This window comes from Gallus gallus, chromosome 18 (genome assembly GCF_016699485.2).
Source record: "Gallus gallus isolate bGalGal1 chromosome 18, bGalGal1.mat.broiler.GRCg7b, whole genome shotgun sequence".
Lineage (NCBI taxonomy): Eukaryota > Metazoa > Chordata > Aves > Galliformes > Phasianidae > Gallus > Gallus gallus.
In genome coordinates this window covers 3,185,782-3,210,957 of record NC_052549.1, presented here as the reverse complement: position 1 = coordinate 3,210,957, position 25,176 = coordinate 3,185,782, and the positions used below count along the sequence as shown (strand labels likewise).

Below are 25,176 nucleotides of genomic sequence, written 5' to 3'. Positions count from 1 at the left end.
GAGAGCGGCGCTGGGCGGGCAGCGGCCGGGGGCCGAGGGGCGGGCGGCGGCCGCGGGGCCGGGGCTCGGGGGGGGGGCCCATGCGGCGCCGGGCGGTGGCGGCGGCGGCGGCGGCGGCGTCCCCGCGCTGAGCCGGGCCGGGCGGTAGCCAGCCGGGCGGGCGGCCCCAGCCATGCAGCCCGGCGCGCCCGCGGGCACATGGGGCAGCGCTTGAACCGCTGCCTCGATGTGCCCGGCGCGCTCCCGCCGCCGCTGCTGCCGCTGAAGCGGAGGCTGCTGCTGCTCTCCATCATGCTCTTCCTCTGGCTCTACATGTTCTACTCGTGCGCCGGCTCCTGCGCCGCGCTGCCCGGGCTGGCGCCCCGCGGCTCTGCCCCGCCGGAGGAGAGCGGCCCCGGGGAACCGCGGGCAGCGCCCGCCGCCCTCAGCCCCATCTCCGCCTTCCTCAACGGCTCGGGCAGCAAGCGGCTGCCGCAGGCCATCATCATCGGCGTGAAGAAGGGCGGCACGCGGGCGCTGCTGGAGTTCCTGCGGGTGCACCCCGACGTGCGCGCCGTCGGCGCCGAGCCCCACTTCTTCGACCGCAACTACGAGCGGGGCCTCGCCTGGTACAGGTACGGGGCGGGGAGCGGGAGCGGTTCCGGATACCTTTAAAAAACGAAGAATAACCCCCCAAACCCAACCGGTTCCTATCAGCCCTCCGCGCGGAGTGCGCTGTCCGAGGCGGTGCGGGCGGCGGCCGGGCGGCTGCGGGCTTCGCGCTCAGCAAAGCGCACGTCATCCTGAAAGAGAGTTAAATATTAATTTCTCCTTCCCCAGCTCTCTCCGTGCGGTGGGGTTTTTTTCTCCCCTCTGCCGGAGCTCCGGCCGCGCTCGGACCGGAGCAGCGCTGCCGGTGCGGGGCGGTCCCCGTGCGCTGCGCTCCGTTCGCTCTTTCCGAGATGAGAACTCGCTCCGCATCGCGGCTTCCAGCAGAACCCCCCCCCCCAAAAAAAAAAAAATATATATATATATATATATATACATATAAATAAAAGCAGGAAGGAAAGGAGGGGAAGGATAGGGGTTACATAGCGAGAAACACGCGAGGCGTTAATTAAAAGTTGAAAATTGGAGCGGAGCGGCGGCCGCACGGGCACCGCATCCCCCCGCGCCCGGAGCGCTCGGGGCCGATCCGTGCGGTACCAAAGACGGTCGGGGCCGGCGGGTACAGCGGCGGAGTTCGGAGCTGTAACAGCCCTGCAGCCCACCCTCCGGCCCGGGTCGGTGGATGGGATTTTGATGCCGCCGTGAAGGGGATGCGGGGTGTGATCGGGCGGTTCCGCGGAGTGGATTTCTGAGGTTCGAGCGGAGGATGCGGCGTCCCACGGCCACGGGCTGAGACCGATATCCCATCAAACATTAACTTGGCGTTTGGGAAGGAGAGCCTCCGTACTGCAGAGCGGAGGAGCTGTCAGGATTTATTAGCAAAACGGTGTTGTAGGTGTTGAACTCTGTTTTTAATTAGGCGCCTAAATTAGACCATAAAATGGTTGATTAATCTTTTACAAGGAAGAGGTGGAAGGGGGGAGAAGGAGAGAATAACGCCTATGATTGCACCAGCCTGCTGTCCCAGCACGGGGGTGGCAGTCGGCATCGAAGGGACCCGTGTGATTTTTAACGTTTCGAGGAGCTGTCATCAAAGTTGGGCGCAACTTCTTCCACGGTTTCTTCTTATCAGCTGCTCCGTTTCCAGCACCGTGTGCCCTACCCCTGTGAGCGCACTGCTGGGCGGCTGAGCTGTGGGTTTGGGGCTGTTTTAGCTGAGTTCTGGGCAGCTCCCAGGCAGCGGGTGGCCGTGGTGCCTTGGGAGGCTGTAACTCAAATGGGTTGAGGGGGAAGGAAGGCGAAACTGTGCTCAGCGCACCGAGGAGGATGGAGATATTTGCCCAAATAATGGCTGCGTGCTTTGCAAATTCTGCCTTATTTCCGAGTTGGGTTTGAGTGAGATGCAGGAGTTGGGCGGGATGAATTTCGGTGTTACAGATCAGGTCCTGCATAGCTGCAAACTGCCCCGAACCTCAACACGCTTTGGTTTCTCGGCTCTCCGCAGGAGTGTGCTTATTGCCACGAGCCCCACTGAGGCTTTTATTTATTATCTGAACATCAATAAGGAGAAGCGTTTGTGTTTGCTTGTTAACGGCCCCATAAAGCCAGATAAAACCCGCTGTAAAATATCATTCTTGCTGAGCGGGGCGCGCCTCAGCTCTGCTGCTCGGGGGCTTTCACAGCCCTCAACGTGGGGCCGTTCTGTGCCCACAGCGCCCATCGCTGCCGCTTCAACCCACCGCCATTGGAACGATGGGGGCACAACTGTTGGCTGCTGGAGGGGGATTTTATCCCCACAGATCTGAGCGGGTCGGGTTGGATCTGGGAGTTTTGCTTCGGTTTGGCTCTGTTTTCCTTTCCTTTCCTTTTAATTTCTTCCTGCCGTGCGGTGCCATCTTCCAATGGAAACTTTGTGCAGATCGATGAGAGGCAGAAGTCGTGGCAGTTTTGCTTGCCTCACTTTGATGAGAGCTTAAATTTCGGGTGTATTTGTGATGAATTGTACCGATCTCAGAGCTGTGCCGTGCCGGAAGGTCCCGCACACGGTGAGGAACTTGGGAAGAAGGCAGAACAAACTTTTTCTTGCTCCATTTGTTACATGGAGGAGTTTAAATGGAATAAAACACGTTTCCCCCGGTTGTTGCAGAAGGCAGAACAGCATAAGTGGTGCTGAGCTGCTAAAAAGCAGAGGGAAGAGAGGGAGAAACTCCCTAACAGTGAGATAGCTGGGGATCCAATGGAAATAACCCTGTGCGCATGTTGCGGGGCTTTCCCCGGTAGTGAAAGCAGCATGTTAACCTTTCCGAGGGAAAATATCCACCATGACAGAGGAGAAATGGGATCCAGCCATGCTGAGAACGAATTGTGAGGAACTTTGGGGCGATAATTGAGTTTCCTGGGTCCGGCTGCACCGCGAGCAGCCCGCGAGGAGCTGCTGTGTGCGTATGGGGTGCTGCTCGGATGGGAATGGCTTCTTCCCTGGGATACAAGGAAAAATAATTGAGATATATATATACATATATATATATATATATTTAGTTTCCTTTCATTTTGGGCAATAATGGTGTATTTTTAATAGGGCGGGGACTTGAAACCCTTTTGTCCTGTAATTAATGTGCGGTGAGGAAACAACATCACGCTGTTAGGGTTACGTGTTTTGGGGGTGGTTTTCTTCTTCTTATTTTTTTTTTTCCCATTTATTTCTCATGTTGGGCCCTGTGGGCTCAGCCCTGTGCCCTGTGGGGCTGCACTGTGCACTCGTGGCCCCGCTGCCCATCGCTGATCTGTGTGCTGAGCACTCGGCCCGCAGTAGAACCCCATACCCCCCGGCTGTGGCTGCTCGAGGAGCCAGGCCGTGTTCTCTTTTTCCCCCCCTCCCCTTTGCATTTTATGTTATATTTTTATTCTGATTATTCGTTTTATTTCTCCCATTCATTTCCCCCCCGGGTGATTTGGATCCGGCTGTGCGCATTGCATTCCTGAACTCCACAGCCACCCCAGTAAGCAGTGGGGCTGTTATGGCACAGGGTGCTGCTTTGTGCCAGTTCTCAAATGATGGGAAAACATCCTCGTTTGGTGGTGTTTCCTGTTCTTGCCCCCAGGAGGGTCCTTTTGGCCCCCAGGGTGTGTGTGTATGGGGAGCAGAGGAAGGGTAACGCATCGGGTGGCTGTAGGGGTGAAAGCCATACTGAACCCAGGGTAAATCTGAGCGAGGTGGAATTTTACCCCACGTTTGGCCGTTGTGAAGCCTGAATTTATGGTGGTAGTGAGTGTAACACCCCCGATGTCTTCTGTCCCCCCAGCCAGCTGCTTGCTTACAACTCCCATTGCTCCTGGAGGCTTCTCATCGCCGGGGAGTTTGGGAATAGAGGCAGTTCTGCCAGCAGCTTTGTGTGAAAGCCCCATAGCTGGGCAAGGAGCAGTGCCCCCAGTGCGATGCCGGGAGCTGCACTGCTGGCAATGAGCACATCCCAGTGGGATGGTTGAACTCTCCAGTTCAGTCGCTTTGCCGATCCCGTTGAGATTTTATTTGCTTTACGTAAAAAAGAATAAGAATAATAATAATAAATTAAAAATATCACATGCGTCTATCCGTATCAATCAATCTGTATTTTTATGTACGACGTTTACGTGACGTGTCGATAAACAAATCTTGGCTTTGCATTGGCTGGAGCAGGCAGGGGTCATTCCCAGCCCAGCGCTGTGCCCATGGGCTCAGGGTCCCGTCTGCCCTTCCACCGTGCGTGCCAACGCCGCCAGGCCAATTCCCTTTGCAAACAGCCCCGAATCGCAGGGCTGCTGGAATCAGTCAGCAAGGCCCTTGTGTTCGCATGGGATCATTCCTCCAGATCTGAGGAGGGTTGAGTTGTTCAAACAGATGGCCCAGATTATTCGTGTCGCGGGGGTTTCAGCGCGCCGCTGCGCTTCCAGCATGTTGCCCGATACGGCGCACGTGACGAGGCCTTCCCAGCACGACGCTGGGGGGACGACATTGTCTGCACCGATCGGGTTTCACGGCCTCACCTGTCGAGCTGCTGAGCTCCGCAGCGTTGGCCGTGGGTTGGGGGGGACGTGGTGGGCTGCTGCGTTGATACGGCAGTGCTGCGAGCTGTGAGCTGCGCCCGGGCATGGGAGTGGTGGGAGGAACCCCATGGGCTGGGCTCTGGCTTGGGGGGTTTTGTGGATTTTTGTGTGGGTTTTTTTGTGTGTTTTTTCTTTTTTCTTTCCTTTTTATGGTGGGCTGAGCTTTGTGATGTCTTCCCCATACGCTTCCAGGCTGGATGTGGTGGCTGTAAAACTTGCCCTCGTGGAGCTGTATTTCAGAGCTGGCCAGACCCTGAGCTCGTCTCACCATCAGGCTCTGCTCGCTCAACTGCTCTGTCTGCTCCAGCTCGGACTCGGTGTCATTAATCCATCCTAATTAAGCCATCTTTCAGCGGCACTGCTCACCTCTTCTCGCCGGTGTGACCGTGGGTGAGCAGTGGGTCACAGGGCTAACAAACGGGCCGCGCGGCGCGGGACGGCTGGCACGTGGCTCCAAGAACAACAAATCCCAGGGCTCGTTATTTCAGCAGTGTAATTAGGGGGTCAGGGGCTATCGACGCTACCTGTTGTCACCCTGCAGGGAGTGACCGGAGGGGACGCCTCCTCCTGGCAGTGAGTAAGTGCTGGGTTGGGAGTTGCTGACTGTACCAGGCTTGCCCAATTTCAGGTCTTTCAGCAGCTGGTGGGGGGGAGTTTCTTAATTAGCTCATGAGCAATGAGCGCTGGGTTCTTCAGTGAGGAGCTCAGCCTGGTGGCTGTCAACTGGGTTGGTGCCCCATGTCTTCGCTTCGTTAACAGCAAGGAGGGGGCTGGGGGTGACGTGTCGGTTAGCAGCCTGGGTTAATTTGGGGTCCTGGTGATGCTGTTGGACTTGGTGGTCCCTGTGGATCCCTCCCAACTTGGGATATTCTGTGGTTCCATGGAGGTGGTTGCGAGGTGCCCAGAGCCACGTTCAGAAGGGTCACCGGGGTCCCAGCAAAGGGTCCTCCGCGCTCCTCCTGCCTGGGACAGCAGGGACTGTGCAGGCGTGATATGCAGAAGGCCTTAGTGTTCATTCGTAGCGCTGCAGAATGGAGATGAGTTCTTCTTATCTCTTCTTCAGAGGTTCCCTGTGGTGGCTTTTGTCTTTGCAATAGCTCTGAAGCTTCCAGAGAACACTCCTGCATGGTGGCTTTGAATGCGGTGTCCTCATACTGGAGGACGTGAGGGACCTCAAGAGGAGTGGAGCAGATGTGTGAGGGGCTGTTTGTGGGCTGCTGGGATCCCAGATGAGTGTGCCCGCTCTGGAGATGTATGTGCTCCTGCCTCAGGGGCTGTATGGAGAGGCTCAGATATTGGGGCGGTTGGGGATTGTGATGCTGCTGGTGGGAGCATCCAAGGAGAAGCCGTACAGAGGTGCCTGCAGAAGACCTCACACTGACTTCGAGTGAATGAATAATTAACTTCTTTTTTTTTTTTTTTCCTCCTTCTGTTGGCACACATGAGTGTGACAGGGCCCCGTCACACGGTGGGTAGCAGGGAAGGTGAGAACTTAAAGAAAAATGCCACGTTCTGCTAAATCCTTGACGTGTCCTTCCGGTTCCTCAGGAACACCCTGGAGCCAGCTGTGCTCGGTGTCTGTCCCCGCTGAGGGACACTGTGACTTCGTGCTGCCTTTGACTGTGTTACAGCAGCGGAGCATCCAACCCTGAGCTTACCTACAGCTCCAGGGCAGCGGTCCCACTGACGCAGCTGGTGCAGTGCCACCCTGTCAGTATTGCACTGCTCACATTCAGAGCTGTGACCCAGCCAGCCCGCTCTGTGCTGCTGCACAGCTGAAAGCCACCAAGTGCCTGCTGTGTGAGAAAGGGAGCGATTCTGGAGCCTCCCCATCGAGCTGGCACAGCCAGTTCCCAGCAGTGTGAGCTGCTGGCAGCCCTGCAGTTGGCTCTTCCAGCAGCAAGCGGGGATTGTGCATAGGTTTTTATTTTATAGGTCCGCATAGAGCATTATAGGTGGATATATATGTTATACATCCCTTGCTGAGTGTGAATGTGAGGCCAAATCCTGGGCTGCTGCTCTGCGGTCCTGTGGCACAGCACAGCTGGGGTGGGAGCACTGATCCCGGTGCTCGGCGTGCTTTGCTGCGTGGGCAGGCTTGCTCTGCACCAACTGGATCCAGCCCACTTTGCTGAGTTCAGTGCCCTCTGAACAGGATCAGGCCCCAGTGTGTGTTTGAGTGGTGGAGCTGGAAAGCATTGCTCCTGAAGCATGCACGGTGTCCTCTTGGGCAAAATGTGCTACTTTGATTAACTTTGATAAAGCAACTAGAAAAAACAACGTTATGGACAACACTGGAAGCCCCTCCGGGTACTGAATGCAAACTTGTCTGCAGATCAGCAAGTCTGCTGCACGCTGGTGAGCTGTGCATGGGGAGCTGCACAGTCACTGGGGAACCAACTGCAGCAGGATTGCAGGTTTCGTCCCATGTGCCCCATGTGCAGGAGGCTGAGCAGTCAGAGCTGAGACCTTCCGTCACTAGGGGGAGGACAAAACCCCGATGCTTTATCCGCCAAGTGCTCTGCTGCTTCGTCGGGCTGTGAAATATTTGCTTAAAAACTGGCAAGGCCCGCAGCTCTGGCATGCGTGGTGCTTGTTTGTTTTGTTTTTTGTAAGCTGTGTTGGACTTGGAAGGAAGGCAGGAGGTGCTGGAGGCAACCGGGGGGAGGCAGCAGCTTCCTCTGCCCCGTGCACCAGGTGAGGGATGGTGAACAATGCTGCCTGCAGTCTCTCACCCCACTGTGGCCACCTATTGAGCCAGTCGCACCGCCATCCCCCACCTCTACACACAGGGTGAGCTGGGAGAGCACCCAGAGGTGCTCGGTGGGGTGATGGGGTTTGTGGGCATCCCTGAACATCCCCCCGTGTCCACCTTGACTTCTCTGTGACTCTGGGCAGTGAGGCTGCAAACAGAACCATGTGAGAGCTGAGCAGCCGCAGCATCGCCGCTCCTCGAGGAGCTGGATGGGGATCAGCAAAGCCCTGCTGTGCACTCAGCTCGCTGCAGCTTCACACGGAGCTCACAGCTTCTTAATAAAATTTCCCCTCTGAGCAGATCTGCTATCTAACAAGCCTTGGGCTGTCTGCATGGTGTTTTCAGAGGGAATAGCTAACAGGGGTTGTTGAGCAGCGAGCGAAGCCTTAGGAGCAGATACCGGCCTTGCCAAAGCAGAAGTGGAATAGCAGGTTAGTGTTTTGTGAGCTGAGAGGGGCCAGGAGCTGCTGTCTGCTCTGAAGCCTCTTAATTACAGTCTGGTGCAGGGAGGGGTGTCTCTGTGCCTCGCACGCTGCCCCGCTACACTGGGGCTGCTGGCTCCCCCCAGAGATGGCTTCAAGGTCACGCTGCTAAATGCAGTGTAATAATTAATTAAGCTATATATAAACAGCAAGCTCATGCACTCCTAAAGCAGATTAGGAGCGCAGGAGTTTCCTCCCCGTGGCCGTTTCCTCGCTGGGTTCCTCTGCAGTGAGCCATGCAGTTGTCGCGCTCGGCCATCCCAGCACAGGTCACCAGTTGTGCTGAGCAGCTGCAGGGCTGGGGCTGAGCTGGAGAATGGTGGGGGCAGAGAAAAGCCTGCCCCCAGGCCCCCAAGTTCCCCTAGACCCCCTTTAAACCCGGTCTTCTTGCTGGGGATGGAGAGAGGGGACACATGCAGCATCTCTGCCCTCTACATTGGTGCCCAGAACTGGAAGAGCTGTTGGGATTTCCCTTCAGCAGCAGGTGTTTCAAGACTCCTGTTGCTGTGAGGCTCAGCGTAGCAGTAACCGAGCTGCACAGTGCTTTTATTTGCCACTGTGATGATGAGGAGACTTTGGTGTGGGTCCACAGAAGGTTGGTTGGTGTGGGGTTGGGAACCTGGAGGTGAAGGAATGAATTGTGCTGGGTTTTCCAAAAGGCCTGGAGCAACCTAATGTAACAAGGCATGAAATTAGAGCCCAACAAATGCTTGCTGCGTGACTCCTCTGGAGCTGAGATCTGTACAGCATCAAAACCGATGCTTGGTTTTTTACTCTTCTGGAGTGTGTTTGGGTAGATAACCAAAATGGGTCCAATCTCTACGCAAACTCCAGAAGTAAACATTTAGGGGTAAAATTTGGTTTATATTCAGGTTATTCTTGATGTAGCTGCAGGAACCTTCCAGGAAAACTAAAAGCTGCATCTCTTCATCAAGTAGAAGTGATCTGCACTGTCAGATGCTGCTGGGAGGAGGAGCAGAGCAGCTTTCAGTGCTTCCAGACCAAGGAAGGGTTTTGAAGTCAGGGCACATCCATGCTACAGAGCCCATCAGCAAAGTTCTTGGGAAATCCTAAGCAGACCCCATGGCCAGCTCTAGGAAGAGTGGAGCAGTGAGCATCATTGCTGCACACTTGGTTATTTTCTTCTGCTGATCCTTCGTGGCTGAGAACCAGGGATTGGTGGTGGGGAGAGCAGCCTGGGGCTGGTGGGCTCCATGCAAGAGATTGCATCCAGGAGACTCAAGCTGCCCTCCTGCAGCCCTGTGGCTCTCTGAGGCTGAGCTGGCTTGTCTCGGTTTCCAAGAGGCAGGATGTGGCTACATCCAGGAGATGGAGGCGGAGAGAAAAGGCTTTGTGAGGGCTCACAATGGAGCCCCGAGTTGGTTCAGTCTCAGTTAGAGGGGGCCGGCCGTCTCTTTGGGAACCCAAGGGTGTAGAGATCAAAGGTGCGGGTGAGTCAATTACAATTCACATTTGGTTCATCCATATGTTTGAGTATTTGAAAGGGTTCAATGGTAACCCATTTTATATCTCCTATGCCCATTGATTTGTTAATCTGACACTCGGTTTCATCTGAATGACAATGGCTCTCATTCAGACTCTTCAGTGTTCAGGGAAAAGTCATTTCACTTGGGTTGTGCTCCATCCCTCAGCATACCAGCCCTCTGCCTTCTCTGTGTCAGGGACATGGAGTGGGTTCAGAAGGAGATCAGCTCTCAGCACCAAGGCCAGGGTTGATCTGTGCGTGCATTTCCTACGACCTGCCTGATAGGTGGATCTGCTCCCAGTGGTTGGGTTTTGGCAAGTGTGCCATGGCTCCACGAGGTCCTTTTGGGTTGGCACTGCAGCCATGGCCCCGCCTTGCAGCCATCAGGGTAGGAAGAAAAACAGCCCAAGTAGTCAGAAGTGAGCAGCGAGCATGAAGAGCCCTCCTAAACACAGCCTGAGTGTGTAGAATTAGATCAAATCATTGATATGGCAATGCACAGTGTCTAATTAAGTGAATGCCTTCTTAATTAGAAGTAGTGCTTTGCATCTGTTGTACTTGCAGCAGTGCATCTCCACCAGCTGAGTCTGCTCTTTAAAGAGCTCTTGACTGCTTATGACCGGCCATGGTCCCACGTAATGACTGGGGCAGGAGGGGTGTCTGCAGACAGACCTGCTCCTTGTTTCCCTAATTGCTGCCTGTCTCCCTCCTCCACTGGGAGTCTCGCTCCTTCCCAGGGCTGTCGGTGTTCCTTCTGCTGCACCCAGAGCTCTGCAGCATTGCTGGCACCCAACTTGTGGCATGGTGGCACAGCCACCCCCAGCAGAATGTCCTCAGTGGGCACCCTGCTCTCTTAATTTAATTGCTTTTCTGGCCTCTGGAGTCTTCTGTGAGGGGTTAAAAGGGTGGGGAGAGGCTGGGGGGAGGAGGGCCCATACCGGCTTGACTGGAGATGCTGGGGGAGAAAATCCCATCCTGGACAAATGTGTTGTCACTCCCTACCCTGATCTGTTTACAATGGCAAGCTTAATTTCCAATGCACCGCCTACACCTTTCTGGCTGTAATCGCAAATCCATTAAGGAATGAGGTGAGACAGCAATCCCATTTGTGCTAAAATGCATTTAGGGATCAGTGCTGAGAGGATCACCGGTGTTTTAACTCCTGGGCCTTTGTTCCAGTGGGTGGCAAACACAGCTCGCCCCGAGGTGGGACAGGCTGGTGGCCGGATGGCCACTGGGTCAGATCACGGCTGTGCCACCCAGCAGCTGCTGTCACCTTCTGTAGCGAGGAAGTTTGTTCATCACTGTGGCTCTTGTCACTGGGACTGTGACCTGTGATGGAGAGGGCTGCCCTGCTGTGCTCAGGGCCATCGTGGAGGCTGCCCAGTGTTCCAAGTGGCTCTGCTGAAGGGGAACTGGGGCTACACAGCAGCTTCACAGCCGCACTCAGCCTGTGTTAGCAGCATGCGTACACACGTGGCTCTTGGCAAACAGAGCAGAAGAAAGAACTGTACCTTTTTTAGGGTGGGATGGTGGTGAAAATGGACGGCTGGTTGCTTTCTGAGCTGTCCTTTCCAAGGCCTGTGCTGCTGGGGCAGTACTGGTTGCTTGCCTTTTGCCTTTAGCATTCCCTTATCTGCAGAGGATGAATTCCTGGAGTGACTTTTTAAAGATATGCAGTCCTTTCTTGATGCACGTGTACATCTGTCTGCAGGCTTCCCTGTTGCCTGCCCCGGCCTTGCCACCCAAACTGCTTCCTTCCTGCGTTCTGTGGAGGAGCCAGGCTGCTCTGGAGGATGCTCTGAGGCTCCAAGTGCCCACAGGAGATCCCTGCTGCATGGACAAGGCAGTCTCCCCACTCCCCTCTCTGCTCTGCTCCCCAGGGTGAGGAAGAGCAGCAGGACTGTCACGCAGCTGCCACCAGCACCAGCTCCTTTCGGGTCTCTTTGCACACCCTGCATGCATGTCCCACCCCATGGGTGCCCCGCAGGAGTGACAAACAGCGAGGCGTCCCTGCAGGCAGCACGGGGCTTTATCACCAAGCTTTTATTTAATAGCAGGGCTCCATGGGAGCAGTGTGTGTGTCTAGGTGCATGCAGAGCCCTCCCTGTGCAAACGAGAGGCTGCTCAGGGGCGTGGGACAAAAGGCAGCACTATTGGTGCAGCTTGCTACCTGCCTGTGCAGGCACACAGGTTGGGGGCTTTCATTTGTGTGCTCGGGGGAAGGACACAAAAGAGCTCTCAGTGGGGCTGTGATTGATGAGTGGGGCAGGAGGGGAGCGTGGGTTGGTCTCTGGGTTGGTTTTGTTTGGTGGCTGTTGATTCGTGCGGCGTTGAGTGGAGGGCTGGCTCTATAGTTGGTGGGTTTTTTCTTTTAGCTCTCTAGAAACATTTGCAGTGGGTGGAACGTGGTGACTGGGCTGCTCCAGGGAGAGGGAAAGCATGGGAAGGGGAAGGGGTGTGGAAGCATCGGCTCATCCCTGTGCTGTGGCTCATCCCTGGGATGAAACGTGGTGTGTGAGCTTTGTGTGTCCCCGGTTTTCAGTCCATCTCCCTGCAGTCCTGCCCTGGCTGGGAGCTTGTGAGGTGTTGCTGAGGTGTTCTGAAGTGGTGTCCTAAAGTGATGTGGGGATGGTTGGAGCAGCTGTTGTCTCCTGTGTAAGATACTGAAGATATGCCTGTTGGATCCAGCGTGAGGTTTGCTCTGCTTGCTGGGCTCCCCACCACTGGCAAATGGCACAGGGGGTCCCTGGAGAAGGGCTTTAGGGATGAGGCTGACGGGATAACATCTTTTGGGCTTCCTGGGTTATAGGAATATGGCAGGGATAGGAAATACCTCCAGATGCAGGGCACAGGAGATCCAGAGCCCCAGTGTGACAGCCTGAAGCTAACAGAGGCCCCATGCTGAGGCAGGGTGTGGGGTCTGACCCCACAGTGCATCCATTGGGGGCAGCCAGGAGGCTGCTCTGCTCCGCAGGGCTGATGGGTGGCTCTGTTCCTGCATTAGCCATGGTGCTGCTGGGTTTTGGGTTCTTGAAAGACCTGATGCTTCTAGGAAACCCACTGAAAGCCAGCAAGCTGTATTCACCCACATTCTCACATCCATGGGGTTTAACCCTATGGGCATTGATCCCATCACTGCAGGGAAGCGCTTCTCCAAGAAGTAAGGAGAGACGTCCAAAGGACAGTGCCTGTGGTGTTTTAATGTCTTTGAGAGGATTAGTGCTGTTCCTACAAATTAGGAGAGGAAATCAGTGGGTGTGGGAGCACTTTGGGGCTATGGACTCTGTGCTGGGCTGGTGCATGTGCTGCTGGGAGCTGAATGCCTCTGATGATGGCCGCTGTTCCCTTCCACAGCACTGGCATGTCTGAGGGGCAAAGAGACGTCAGCCATCAAACCCACAGCCTCTGCCACCCCACACCTTCTAGGGGAGCGCAGACAGCCTGAAATCATCTCCTGAAGCCGTGATTTCCCCCTGCAGGCTCCAAGGAAGGCTGCAGAAGAGCAGTGATTCCAGGCTGAGGAGCTCTTTTTGCACTCCTCCTGGCCAGCCTGCTTTCGGGTGAGGACATCACTTTGGTTCTTGCAGCTGCTGGACCAGTCCCAGCTCAGCAGGTGCCGGTTGATGCATCCTGTGGAGCGTGGGCCCTGTGATGCTCAGTAAGGGGTGTTTGAGAAGCAGCATCTCTGGCACGAGGTGCATTACAGGGAAGAGAAGCGGCTGGTGACAGTGAGAGAGCCACATGTCGGGCAGAGGCAGCCGGGAGGACCGATCTTTCCCAAGGATTGAGTTGTGAGTGTTGGATCCCAGCAGATGCCTCAAATTCTTCCTCTTTTTTTCCTCCCTTCTGGGCTATTGTCTGCTTCATTTATAGGGAGAAATGTTACAACTGCTTTGCGCTGAGCTCTTGGGCACCGTGAAGGCAGTGCCGGCGTGTTGCAGCCCGGAGCCACCGCACATGGGTGACAGCTGCTGGCAGAGGGACGGAGGTGACAGGGGTGCACAGGGATGAATTGCAGCTCTGTGTGTTGCTGGGGTGCACCAAGAGGCAGCAGCACACAGGGGCGAAACACACAGCTCGGCAGACGCAGCTGGCCCTGCGATCTGCTGGAAAAAAGCCTTTGGTTCTGCTTTGCCCGTGAGCTCAGGCGTGGTTCCTGCTGGGCTTAGGGTTAGTTTTCCCCCTTAAGTCACAGAACTTCCCCTTCCTTGTCCTTCTTTGCAACAAAAACGGCCTTTCCTTGTCCTTCTTTGCAACAAAGAACTTTTTTCTTTTTTTTTTAATTATTATCATTTTTCTTCTTGGAAATGGAGGCAGATTCATCTCACAGGACTCGAGCAGTGGGCAGTGCTGCTTTGTGATATTCTGAAGAAGTCACCCAGAAACAGCAATTAGCTTTTAATCGAAGCGCCGTGCCCGGCAGGAAGAGGAACCGGGGCTCTTTGTGCCCGGAGTGGCAGCGGGGGGACCTGGTGGCCCTGAATGGGACCGGGTTTGACCGGGAGGAGCAAGATGCTCATTTCAGCCCTACCCCCTTTCTGCACTCAAAAGCTGTTATTTTCAGAGCAAAGCGCTATTGAAGCATCAGGACAATGGAGACCAAATCCTGCTGGGGGAAGGGAGGTGCTGGCAATTGCATCTTTTGTTGCTTTTCCTTCTTTGCTTGCCTATGGCCTTCCCACTCCAAGAAATCCACATAGATGCTCGCTAGATGATAATGCAATCACTTTCTTGGGACCTTGCTAATAGGATTATAATTATTACTGGAGATAAAGTGGAGTGAATGGAATATTTACCACTTCATCTCAAATTATTGTAAATCCCACCAAAGCAGCCCTTTGATATGTAAAGTGCTGTCCCCCCGCCCCCCCCCCCCCCCCCCCCCCCTCAGCGAGATCATTATTTAGTGGAAGTTCCGAGCTTTTAAGTATGATGGGGGACAGAAAGAGGCTTCGCTCTCTACATAAAGAGGGGACCGATATAATGAACTGGTGGAGCTGATGAATATCTCGCCTGGCTCCAGCAAACAGGGAGAGAAAGTTCTTGGTGGGTGTTTGTAGATACGACGCTGAGTTGGTGCAGGATGAGCAAAGCGAGGAGCCGGGGTGGGCTGTGCACCCTGTCATGTCTGCCTTGGTTTGGGAGGGACCTGGACAAAGGGTTGGGAGAGAGACCCGCCGAGAGTTTTGCCTGGGGGACCCCCAGCCAAAAAGCAGGGCTTTCTTTCATGCCTGTCTCCCAGGTTTTCATCCCCTTCAGCCCTTCCTCCCAGCACTGGACATCAGACATCCGCTCTGTGTTGGGGCAGGGAGCTGCTCCACCCAGGAGCCTGAGGCTCAGAGATCTACCCGGTGCCTTGGTGCCCATTGCTGAGGGTGGGCATATCCTTCTCGGCCTCACGGAACCTTTGAGGCACATTGGTCCTTATTACTCTCTCCCGTGAAAGCACAAACCCCGTTCCAATGCAGATGTCACTGCCAATTTAGCATTGCTGCTGCTAGAAGTTATTCCTTCCCCTATAGGCTGCAACTCTGTGATGCACCGTGTATTGCGCTGTCCCCTCCTGTTGTACTCTGTCTGCGTGCAGTATAAGGACTGGTGCCCCATGTCCCTGCTCTCACCCCACCATGTGATGGGGTTTGCATCTGCATCAAAAGAGCTGAGATCAGACTTCATGGCTGTTCCCATGTGGTGGTGGACACCTGGGCCTGCAGGCATCATCAAAGCTTCTTGATGGGAAGCCTTCACGCTGCTACCTTCCTCTCCCTCTCCTAATCCCCAGACTCCCCAACAGGTGAAGGGACCTGGCAGATTTGGGGGCAGGGAGCAAGGAGGGTGAGAAAAACATGACTTTCACGCCCATGGATTATTTCCCCCCTTTCCCTTCTCCTTTATCTCCCCTTTCTCACCCCCGAAATTCATTAATTCCCGTCATCTGGTTTGTGTCAATGTCGTGGCAAGTGTTTGATGGAGCTGGATAGAGTTACACCCATTTCAGAAAGGCTGGGGCTGCTTCACAGCCGTTCTCTTTTATTGTTGTACACTTCGCCAACCCAAACAACGGGCTCCTGCTTGAGACAAAGGCACACGTGTTGCTCTTAGGGCTGATAACAAAAAGAGGAGAGGCTGCATGCTTCTGCACAGCTCCTCAGTGCAACGGTGGGAGGAGAGGGCAACCCAAGGCAGAGAAACTTTGCTAAGAGCATCAAACAATAAGCCAGCAAGTGGAAGGAATTTTTGGTTGCATCTTCTCTGCTCCTTCCACTCCATCGTCTCCCCCTTCCCCAGCTGGATCAGCTGCCAACAGTGAGCCAAGTGGGAGCCACATTGGTGATGCCAAAGCCAGTGGACCTCGGTGCTGATCTGTCGTGTAGTTAAACCTCTGTTATTCTCACGTTCTTTCCTTGCTTGCTTGCCAGGCTCTTGCTTTAAAGTAGTATTTCTGCGACTTGGTGATTTTATGATCAGCCTTTGGGGGAAAGCAGCCATTAGATCCTCGGAGTCTTGTGGGGTGACTCAGCCGTGCCGTTTGTCCCTGTGGCTCTAACTTTGGTGATGTTCCAGTCTTCTGCTAAACTCATCCTGGACTTTCAAGGTCTGCACAGTCTGTTTCAGCATTTGCTTTCTTGTAAGAAATATAAGGGGTTTTTGCTTGCTAGTGATAACAGAGATAATGGTATGTAACTTAAGCTCCATAAAGCCAGCTTAAAGCCAATGGTAAATACCAGTGAATGGGGTCTGGGTGCTGCCATACTTTATGGATGGAGCCTTGGAAGTTCTCTTGCACTGCATCCCAGTGAAACTGGGACAGGGTTGGTTCTCCAGCTGATGAGCAGTGCTTAAAGGCATGGGATCAGGATGGGTCCAGTGTGGTGGCCTTTGGCCTTGTGCTGTGATGCTGGTGATGCTCTGGGTTTTTGCTTCCCAGACCTTTGCTCATTCTCTGGTGCTGGTGTAGGGCTAAAAGCTTCCTACTGGACCGGGCGAATGTGTCTGCTTTTTCCATTTCTGGTCTGTCTAATCCATGTGGTCTGTCAGACTGCCTGTTGTGAGGTTTTGGGGGTACCTTCCCCAGAAACTGTCATGTTTCCAAATTTTGGTTGTCTTTTAAGAAATCATTTCTTGTTGTCTTGAAATATCAGTCAGGAATTTGGGTACAAAGTGGCCAGGAATAGGTTGGATGCTTTGCATGCCCACGGCTGCGTGGCCAAGCAAATGGTTCTGGATTACAGGGCTGAGCTCAATGTGAGCATGGCCGGTATCCAAAATAGTTTGACTTGCTCTTCTCCCCTTTCTTCCCTATTTTCCTTACTTCTAGGGCACAGCTCTGGGGGAATCCTGCACGAAAAGCCATTCTCACCATATCTGCCTCAGGGACTGTATGAATGCTGCTCAGTCTGCCCCATCGCCTGCAGTCACCTTGGTGGCATCCAGAAATTCTGGTCTCCATCGTAACGACACTTCTTTTTAGAGGTGCCTGCACAGACACAGCCCTCTCCCTTTTGGAGTGAAGTTTTGTTGTCCTTGCAGAGGGAAACTGAGACAGCTTAGGTGTCTGGAGGGGATTGGGCTGAAGGACTGGGCTGGAGGTGGGGGGCTTTGAGACTGGAATGAGCTATTGCTGCAGCCATGCAATGGTGGTGGCGGAAGTGACTCACTGCAGTGCAGCAGGCATAGGGACCACTCATCCCTCCCTGCCATGGGATTCCCAGCTGGGTGATGCTACCAGCCCTGCTAGGCTCCCTCACAGCTCTGCTCCCCTCCCTCCCCAGGAGGCTGCAGTCTGTCCTGCGTGCCATTCTGTCCTACCTGCCACCGACACCCGAGGTCCCTGCAAGCCCCCCGACCCCTCCTGGAGACGTGGCAGCAGATTAGCTCAGACCCCCCCTGCGCAGACAAAAGCTGCCACAAAGGGCATTAGCCTTCAGGATTGGATTACCGTGGGGCCACCTGTCATCCCCACTTTGTAAATGTCTCTCTGAGTCCAGTTTTCACATTAGAGAAGTTTGTACTTAAAAAGCAAAATAGGCCCCCCACCTCCACCCCCACCCCCCCCCCCCATGTTCCTCCAGGCAGCAGCCTGGCGGGGTTATTATAGCATCCCATCTAATTGTGGGCTTCAGAGCTGAGCAGGGCTGGGGATTAGGGCTGTTTGAATGAGGAGGACCTTTATTACATTAGTCTAAGTGGTTAATAGGTAAAGTAGGCCAATCCATCTTTAGACTAAGCCTATCACTTCGCCTACGGAGGATGCAAGCTTCACCAAGGAAATATTCATTAGAGGAAAAGCTTTTCCTCTGTCTCTCTTGACGTGTTCATAGCTCGGGGCGAGGGGCTCTGCTCCCCGCCTGCAGGAAATTCATGGCTGTGATCCCACTGTATCTCCATCGTCTCATGGGACCTGCAGGTCCTCCAGGTGCTGGCTGCCCAAATCAGGGATGCAGGAATCTGCTGGCACTGCCATCCTCACTTTCCTTTTCTGTGCTCACAAAGCAGAATCCTTGTCTCTTCCCTAGTGGGGATGCGGGGGGATGGTTCAAAGGTAGGGCTGCAGCACTGGGACTCTCTGCTGTGGGACGTTCTCAAGGCGAAAAGGGCTTAAAAGGCTCAGGCAGTCCACAGTCAATATAAAATGGGATGATTGGGGTGCTCACGCTGGCTCCAGAGGTCTTTGATTCCAGGTTGCCAGAAGGCAGGAGGATAACAAGACAGGAGGACTGCTTGCCAAGCTTTTCATACCGTCTTTATTTCCCACCCTGCTATCCACTGCAGCCCTCTGCACTGTCTCCATCCAGCCCTGTCCCGACTGGTGCAGCAGCTTTTGTCTGTGCTCGGATCTCTCTTTCCCACGGCCTGCCCCAGCTTTATCGTCTCCCTTTCCCGTACAGATAGTGGTGGTGGCTGCCATCACTGCCTTGCATCACCTCTGCCATCACTGCCTTGCACCATGAAGCTTCCCGTGTCTGTACGACCCAGAGGGGCCATATCCCACCCTCACACTGTGGCTGCATCTCTTCCAGCCATGATGGCTCCTTCTCTCTCCCTCTACCACTCATGCAGCCGTCGCTGTCTGGGATATTCAGAGTTGGAGTCTGGTCCTGCTTCCATCAACATACACATCTGGTGTGCTGTGTTGGAGCTGCGGTGCTACACCCAGGCCAGTTTGCCCTTCTCCAGGTGTGGTTTGAATGGGAACAAACCCTCCTCAATGACTGTTCCACCTGTGTGAGTTCACAGCAGCAAACTTACCAGTTCCTCCTGTCCCCAAGGCTCTGTGTCTGGCTGCTGGCGTGATGGGTGATGCCTGTGTGGGAGCTTATGGAAACCATGGGAAAGCTGCATGCTACAGACAGGCACGTGCAATGAAACACTGCTTTCCTGGATGCGGTGCCGTCAGAGGTTCAAACCACATCCATGGGCCACGATATTTGACTTCTGCTGCTGTCCAGCTTCTGTGCAGCCACTTCTCAGTTGGGTTCGCTGTTGGAAACAAGACACGCTGCATGTCCTCAGGCACAAACCAGGGGTGGGCTCAGGTGCTGCTGGCCCTGTGCGTGCCTCTCGTGCTCTTCCACTTCTGCAGTACGCTCCTCCGAGTTCATGGAAATGCTCATTAAGAGTTTCCCAACCCATTCACCTGACTCAGCAACTCTGCCCCCGGCAATTTCCTCCCCTACCACAGGGCAGAGCCCTGCCTAAGGCCTCTCTTGTGCAAGGAGGAAAAAATAAGCCTTGCATCATTGCCAGGAGCCCAGTAAACACTGATTGCAGCAGCCCTGCAGGAGAAGTTGACCTTGATGTCCGGGGCCTCAATGCAGAGTGTCCTGGTAGACTCACTGCCTTCAGTTGGACCTGGGCCCATCATGGAGAGCAGTCTCCTCTCTTGGCAGGTCCCCGGCCATTAAAGGCTTCATGGATTGAAACCTTAAATCAATCGGTGGCCAGCGCAGGATGTAGAGCTCAGATTTAATGTGGCCATAAAAAGAGACACCACTTAATGAGTAGTCTGTCGAAATCCACATCAGCCCACGTTAGATTTAGGAGTCGCTCCCTGAGCACTACTGACTCGTGCTGTTCTCTGAAGGCGTTACCTGTTTGTGGGGTGAGCCAGAAAGGCACGGGGTTAGTCAGAGCTGTGTTCTGGTTTTGTTTGTGGGCACATGCCAGCTCCTGACTTGCAGCAGCATTCACATCCCAGGTGCCTATAGGCTGGGGCGACTTTCATCTGCATGAGAAACTCCATTTGCGTGATGCTGAGAAGGCAGCCCCAGGCTTTGCCACCACTGTGGGCTGGGGCTGCCACATTGTGCTCGCCCCTTTGGCCCAGGCCCACTCACTGCCCTATCAACCCGTGTGGGTCTGGACTAGATGATCTTAGAGGTCTTTTCCAACCTTAATGGTTCTGTGATTCTATGGACAGTGCAGTGCAGCGCCCACAGGTGCGGGCATTGGGTGTCCCTTGCCAGTAAACACATTGCATGAACTTAATGCCAGAAGGTGAAATAGAATACTGTGTACAATCTACATCAAACAGCAGTTACCTAAACAGCTGCTGACCAAATTCCACGGCCGTGCAGCAATTTGTTGTTCTGTCAGACCACTCATTATGGATTTTCCTGCTATTTACCCTCGGATGGGTCGTTTTTTCCCCTTGGCTTCTTACTCGGGGCAGCCACTGGCATCAGCACGAGTTATCAGCAGCACTTGGAATCGCGAGGGCTCACAGTGAGCTTTGCTGCAGAGGCACAAAAGCAATATGGGAGGGTTGCAAGCAGCCTCTGTGTGCAGTGCAGTACAGCTGGGGAAGCGCCTGCAGATCACACATACACCAATCATTTCTCTGCGATGGGTGGATGCTTTGAAAACTTAATCAAGTTTTATGGCTTTAATTTTGTGACAGACTCCCCTCATGCTGTCTCTAGCTGTCTCACAGCCCAGAGTAGACGAGTCCCATGGGGTCGTAAAGGGAAAGCGTTGGCAAAGGGTCTAAAATAGTTAAGCTTGCCTAGTGAATGTTAGGAAAAAAATGACTTTCCTTGCTTTGAGCCATTTCAGTCATTTTAGAAAGTTCTCCAGTTTTTATCTGCATGGTTAATTAGAAATGACCAGGGAAACAGGGCAGAATTCAAGGCTTTGTGTGTTGTGAGGGTATGTCCTACTCTCAAGCTGAGGGTGTGTTCTCCTGGTTGCATCCTGTATCCCAACTGGTAGTAACCCATGTGGCTCTGGAGAAGAGAGGCTGTCCTTGATGGGTACTGGCTGGAATGTGCTGGAGATGCCATTAGCAGCTCTTGATGCTCCTTCTGGTGCTTGTCAGGGCAATACTCTGCTGGGTGCAGAGGACCCAGTGGTTGGAAGACCAGCTAGGCACGTGCTGTGGGCAAATTGCTCTCCTTTGGCTAAGCTGAGAGAAATGTCACACTGGGGATGCTAAAGGAAAGCAGAGTGGGCATGCTCCAGTGAGCCCCTGGCTTTCAGTAGCCCTTCCTCTTGCTACCCTTGGGAAGATGGGCTGTGGGCTGGGCGTGGAGGCAGTCTGGTGCTGACCTGAGCCGTGCACAGTGCTGCTGTGGACTCATCCTGACCATCTGGCGTGGTGTGCACAGCCACACTGCAGGTGTGGAGTACAGCCTGGCTCACCTGCCTCTGGAGAAGTGGGAGATTGCTTGGCTGGGTTTCTCATACAGTGCTCTTTAATAGTAATACCCATAGTCCCCAGATCATTGGAAAATGGATTTATCCATACAAGCTAAATGACCCACACAGGCACGTTAAGGAAGAAAATTGTTGTGCATGTATGTGTACGTGTATTCATAGATATGTGTGTATTTTCCTTGCTGTTACCTGTTCTAACCTGCGTGTTTTGCTGGCAGGGACCTCATGCCCAGGACCCTGGAGGGGCAGATCACCATGGAGAAGACCCCCAGCTACTTCGTCACCAAGGAGGCCCCAGCCCGCATCTCCTCCATGGCCAAGGGCACGAAGCTGATCGTGGTGGTGCGGGACCCCGTGACCAGAGCCATCTCGGACTACACACAGACGCTCTCCAAGAAGCCCGACATCCCCACCTTTGAGAGCCTGACCTTCAAAAACAGGACTACGGGCCTGATCGACACCTCGTGGAGCGCCATCCAGATCGGCATCTACGCCAAGCACCTGGAGAACTGGCTGCTCTACTTCCCCATCGGGCAGATCCTCTTCGTCAGCGGGGAGAGGCTGATCAGCGACCCCGCGGGGGAGCTGGGCAGGGTCCAGGACTTTCTGGGCCTCAAGAGGATCATCACCGACAAACACTTCTACTTCAACAAAACCAAGGGCTTCCCCTGCCTGAAGAAGGCGGAGGGCAGCAGCAAACCCCACTGCCTGGGGAAAACGAAAGGCAGGACCCACCCCGACATCGACCAGGAGGTGGTGCAGAGGCTGCGGGACTTCTACCGGCCCTTCAACATGAAGTTCTACCAGATGACGGGGCAGGACTTCGGCTGGGACTGAGGCTGGCGTGGGAAAGTCCCCTGTAATTACTTGCCCATCACAGTTTGCGTATATAAAGAGATATATATGTATGTAAAATGTACAGAAATCTATTTTATAATAATTTATTTTTAATTCCTAAGCAATTAATTCACTAAGCTGCCTAACCGCACTGGCTAGAACGGTAGCCTGTAACCTGTTTAACATTCCACCGTGTTTAATTCTAATACGTCTCTTCTTTTTTTTTGTTTTTCCTCCTGTTCTTTTGGTTTGGTTTGTAACAGACGGTGCTTCCATTTTTCCTAAAGAAGATTTGTATTTAAAAATAAAAAAAAAGCAAAAAAAAAAAAAAAGAAAAGGCAAAAAAAAAAAAAGGGAGGGAGGGGGGGGAGGGAGGGAGGGAAAGCACAGATTTATTTTTGTTACGGGTATCTGGCCTTTATAAACAATTGCTTTCCCTATTCCGGTGTCCCGGTCTCTGCTCCCTCGTCCCAGGGGTTCTGTGGGGTGGGTGGGTGCAGAGCTGGTGGGTCAGAGCGTGGGGAACCCAAGCCATAGAGCCTCTGCCCGGTGTGCCGTGCTCCTTTCCTAATGGGGATGCTGCAGAGCCTGCGGCGCGGGCAGAGTGGGCTCGTCAGCCTGCTGCTCCTTGCCTTGTGTCGAGGAGGCTCTTTCCCACAGCCCCTCTATGCATTTTAAATCTTGACTGCAGGACAAATGTGAAAATGCATGTATGTGAGTGCGATGCGCTCTGCGCCTCTCGGAAGCCACAGTGGTGCCTTCCCCAGGTGGGGAGATGCCAGAGACACCCACAGAGCCACCTGAGCCCCCAAGTCTGAGCTTGGCACTCTGCCCCCCCAGGGCGCCGCCCCTGCTGGGAAACAGCAGCTGGCCCTCTTTGCTCATGCTGTATTTTAACTGACCACCTTTCCCATGCTCTCTCCCAAGGAGCAGTGTGTGCTTAGAGCTGGGAAAAATGCTGCTTTGCCAACCTATAGAGAAGCAGGGGGAGGCTGGCAGTCGGGCAGGACGGGAGGCTCTGAGCACCTCACTGTCAAGCCATGTGCAGTGACCTGGAAATCCTTCCCCAGAAGTGGAATTGAGCGTGTTGGAATGTTAGAACAGGTTGGCAGGGCTCTCCCGAAAGCTCCAGCTGTGTTTTGCATGCTCAGGAGGTTTTGGTAATCGCTGTGTGTGCCCAATGCCTTGTTACTGTCAGAGGTTCTGTCAGCTCAGCTGAACACCTGCAGGGCTGTGGTGAAGCTGTATGGGGTGCGGGCTGACACAGCAGTGTTCCATTGGGTACCGTGTCCATGCTGGTGGGGTGTGTAGGGTTCACACCCCGTGTGCACGTCCTCAAGGAATAGGAGATGTCAAGCATGATGCCAGGTAGCAAACCTGCAGTGAGCAGGGCCAGCACCCCACGTGGGCATTGCCTCCAAACACGTCTTCCTACAAAAAGAGAACATGGTGCAAATCCTCTCCTCCTTGCACCAAGCCTTTTCTGGCAGTGAAGCAGTGCCACCAACAGAAGTGTGGGGCCCAACAGGTTAGCGGGGCACAGCCCGCTGTCCCACAAACACAGCTGAAACCCGTAGTGGTGGTTGGATCTATGCACATGAGGGGGCTTTGGTGCCCAGCCAGGCCCCGTTCCCTACCAACGGATGCATGAGCACGTTGCAGACCTCGTGGTGTTGGGTGGCCTGAGAGAAGGAACTGCTTGGGGCGGGTGGGGTGGTGAGAAGGAAAGCCTTAGTGCTGGAAAAGAGTGATGAGGGGTTGCAAAATCCTCAGTCTTCCTACAAGCTGGCTTATGCCAAGTGCAGAAGGAAAAAGCTTGCCTTCCCCGAGTAGTTCCCACTCTGTGGCTTCCCTGCCCTGTGTTTCCTTTTGGGGTGCATGTGCTTGCCTGGTCTTTGTGCTGGAAGATTCAGCATCCCTCCTCTCTTCTAGGACACAACTTCTTAATATCCCGATGCCTTCCTCAGCTGCGTGGCATTGCGCAGGCTTCATTTGTGTTATCCAACCCTGCTGCAAAATGCCCTCACGAAGCAATCCTGTAGAAGAGCAGCAATACAGAGGGTGAACAATAACTCTTCTAACTGTGAGCAAATGGTTAGTCCTGCCTCCATATCCTCTGCAGTGAAGTCTGCAGTAAACTTCATTCACTATAAAGGCCTTACCTGACAGTGTGACAATAAGGGTGAATTCCCCACGGTGTACGTCCGGTTGCTAATACTGGAATCAGTTCTATTGCCATCACTGAAAAACAAAACCTTTGGTGTTTGTTTGTTTGTTTGTTTGTTTGAAATTAAGCTTGGAGGTGTGATTAGAAGTTCTTATCTTTCTTTTTTTCCTTCACATTGTAACATTAATTTATGGCTGAGTTTCATTCAGTCCTGTATTCAGAAGTGCAGTACAGCTATTAGTGATGCGTTCTCTGTAACGTGGTACTGTAGAGTAGCCCATTTGTTAAAAAAAAATTAAAAAATAGTAATAATAATAATAAAAAAAAAACAAAATGGAAAGAGAAAAAAAAACCCACACAAAAAAGTCTGATTTAAAAAATGTAAATCAAGTATTTTGTGGTATGTACGACACAAATTAATTTTACACAGAGAAAGATGTTTCTAGGAAAATGAAATTCTGATAATTCATACTATTTGTATGAACAAATAAAAACTCTATTTTACCAAGCAACGGGCGCAGCTGCATTCATTTGGGCTGAGGGTGCTCCCCAGTTGGGTTGGGCATTGCTGGCCCCATGCAAAGCCCCAGGGTGTGTTTGGGAGCTGGAGGTGTCCTTAGGTTGAGTTTTGCTCAGTTGCATTGTGTGGGCTGGTCTGACCCATCCAACACATCTCATCTGGGGGGAGAAGACCCAAGGCTTGCCCTCAGCCCCACTGCAAGACTTGGGTGCTCATGGCGGATGGTGGCCATCCTCCTGTGCTGGGATGCTGGAGGATGGATTTGGTCCTTTCATGCTGGTGGTGGTGGGGGACCTTTCCAGCGCCAAGCTTCTTTCCAAAGCTTTGCAGTCATTGTGCTGATGCTGGTCCAAACCTCTGGGGCCAGCGGTTGCTGCTGCTCCTACACACTCAGCACTTTAAGACATAAAAATTCATTATCATTAAGTTCAGAGGAGTCCCAGGCCAGTGCTATACAAAGCAGCGCCTAAAGAGCAGTGCAGATTTATGTAACAGAGCAATTGCCACTTAACTAAACTGAATTAAAATAATTTAATTTTTCTTAGCAAGTCTCGCATCCGGTGGGGAGTAATTGATGGAATCTCTCAGATTGCCCATTTT

At 53.6% G+C, this 25,176-nt stretch overlaps 1 protein-coding gene across 1 annotated transcript; it reads left to right on the top strand.

Moving 5' to 3' along the window:
• HS3ST3B1L (heparan sulfate glucosamine 3-O-sulfotransferase 3B1-like) lies at positions 1 to 24,564 on the top strand. The gene is made up of 2 exons (XM_003642322.6): positions 1 to 614; positions 21,271 to 24,564. The coding sequence occupies exons 1-2, from the start codon at positions 199 to 201 to the stop codon at positions 21,887 to 21,889; spliced, it is 1,035 nt and encodes a 344-aa protein (XP_003642370.3). The 5' UTR covers positions 1 to 198; the 3' UTR covers positions 21,890 to 24,564.
• The last annotated feature ends 612 nt before the right edge of the window (positions 24,565 to 25,176 follow it).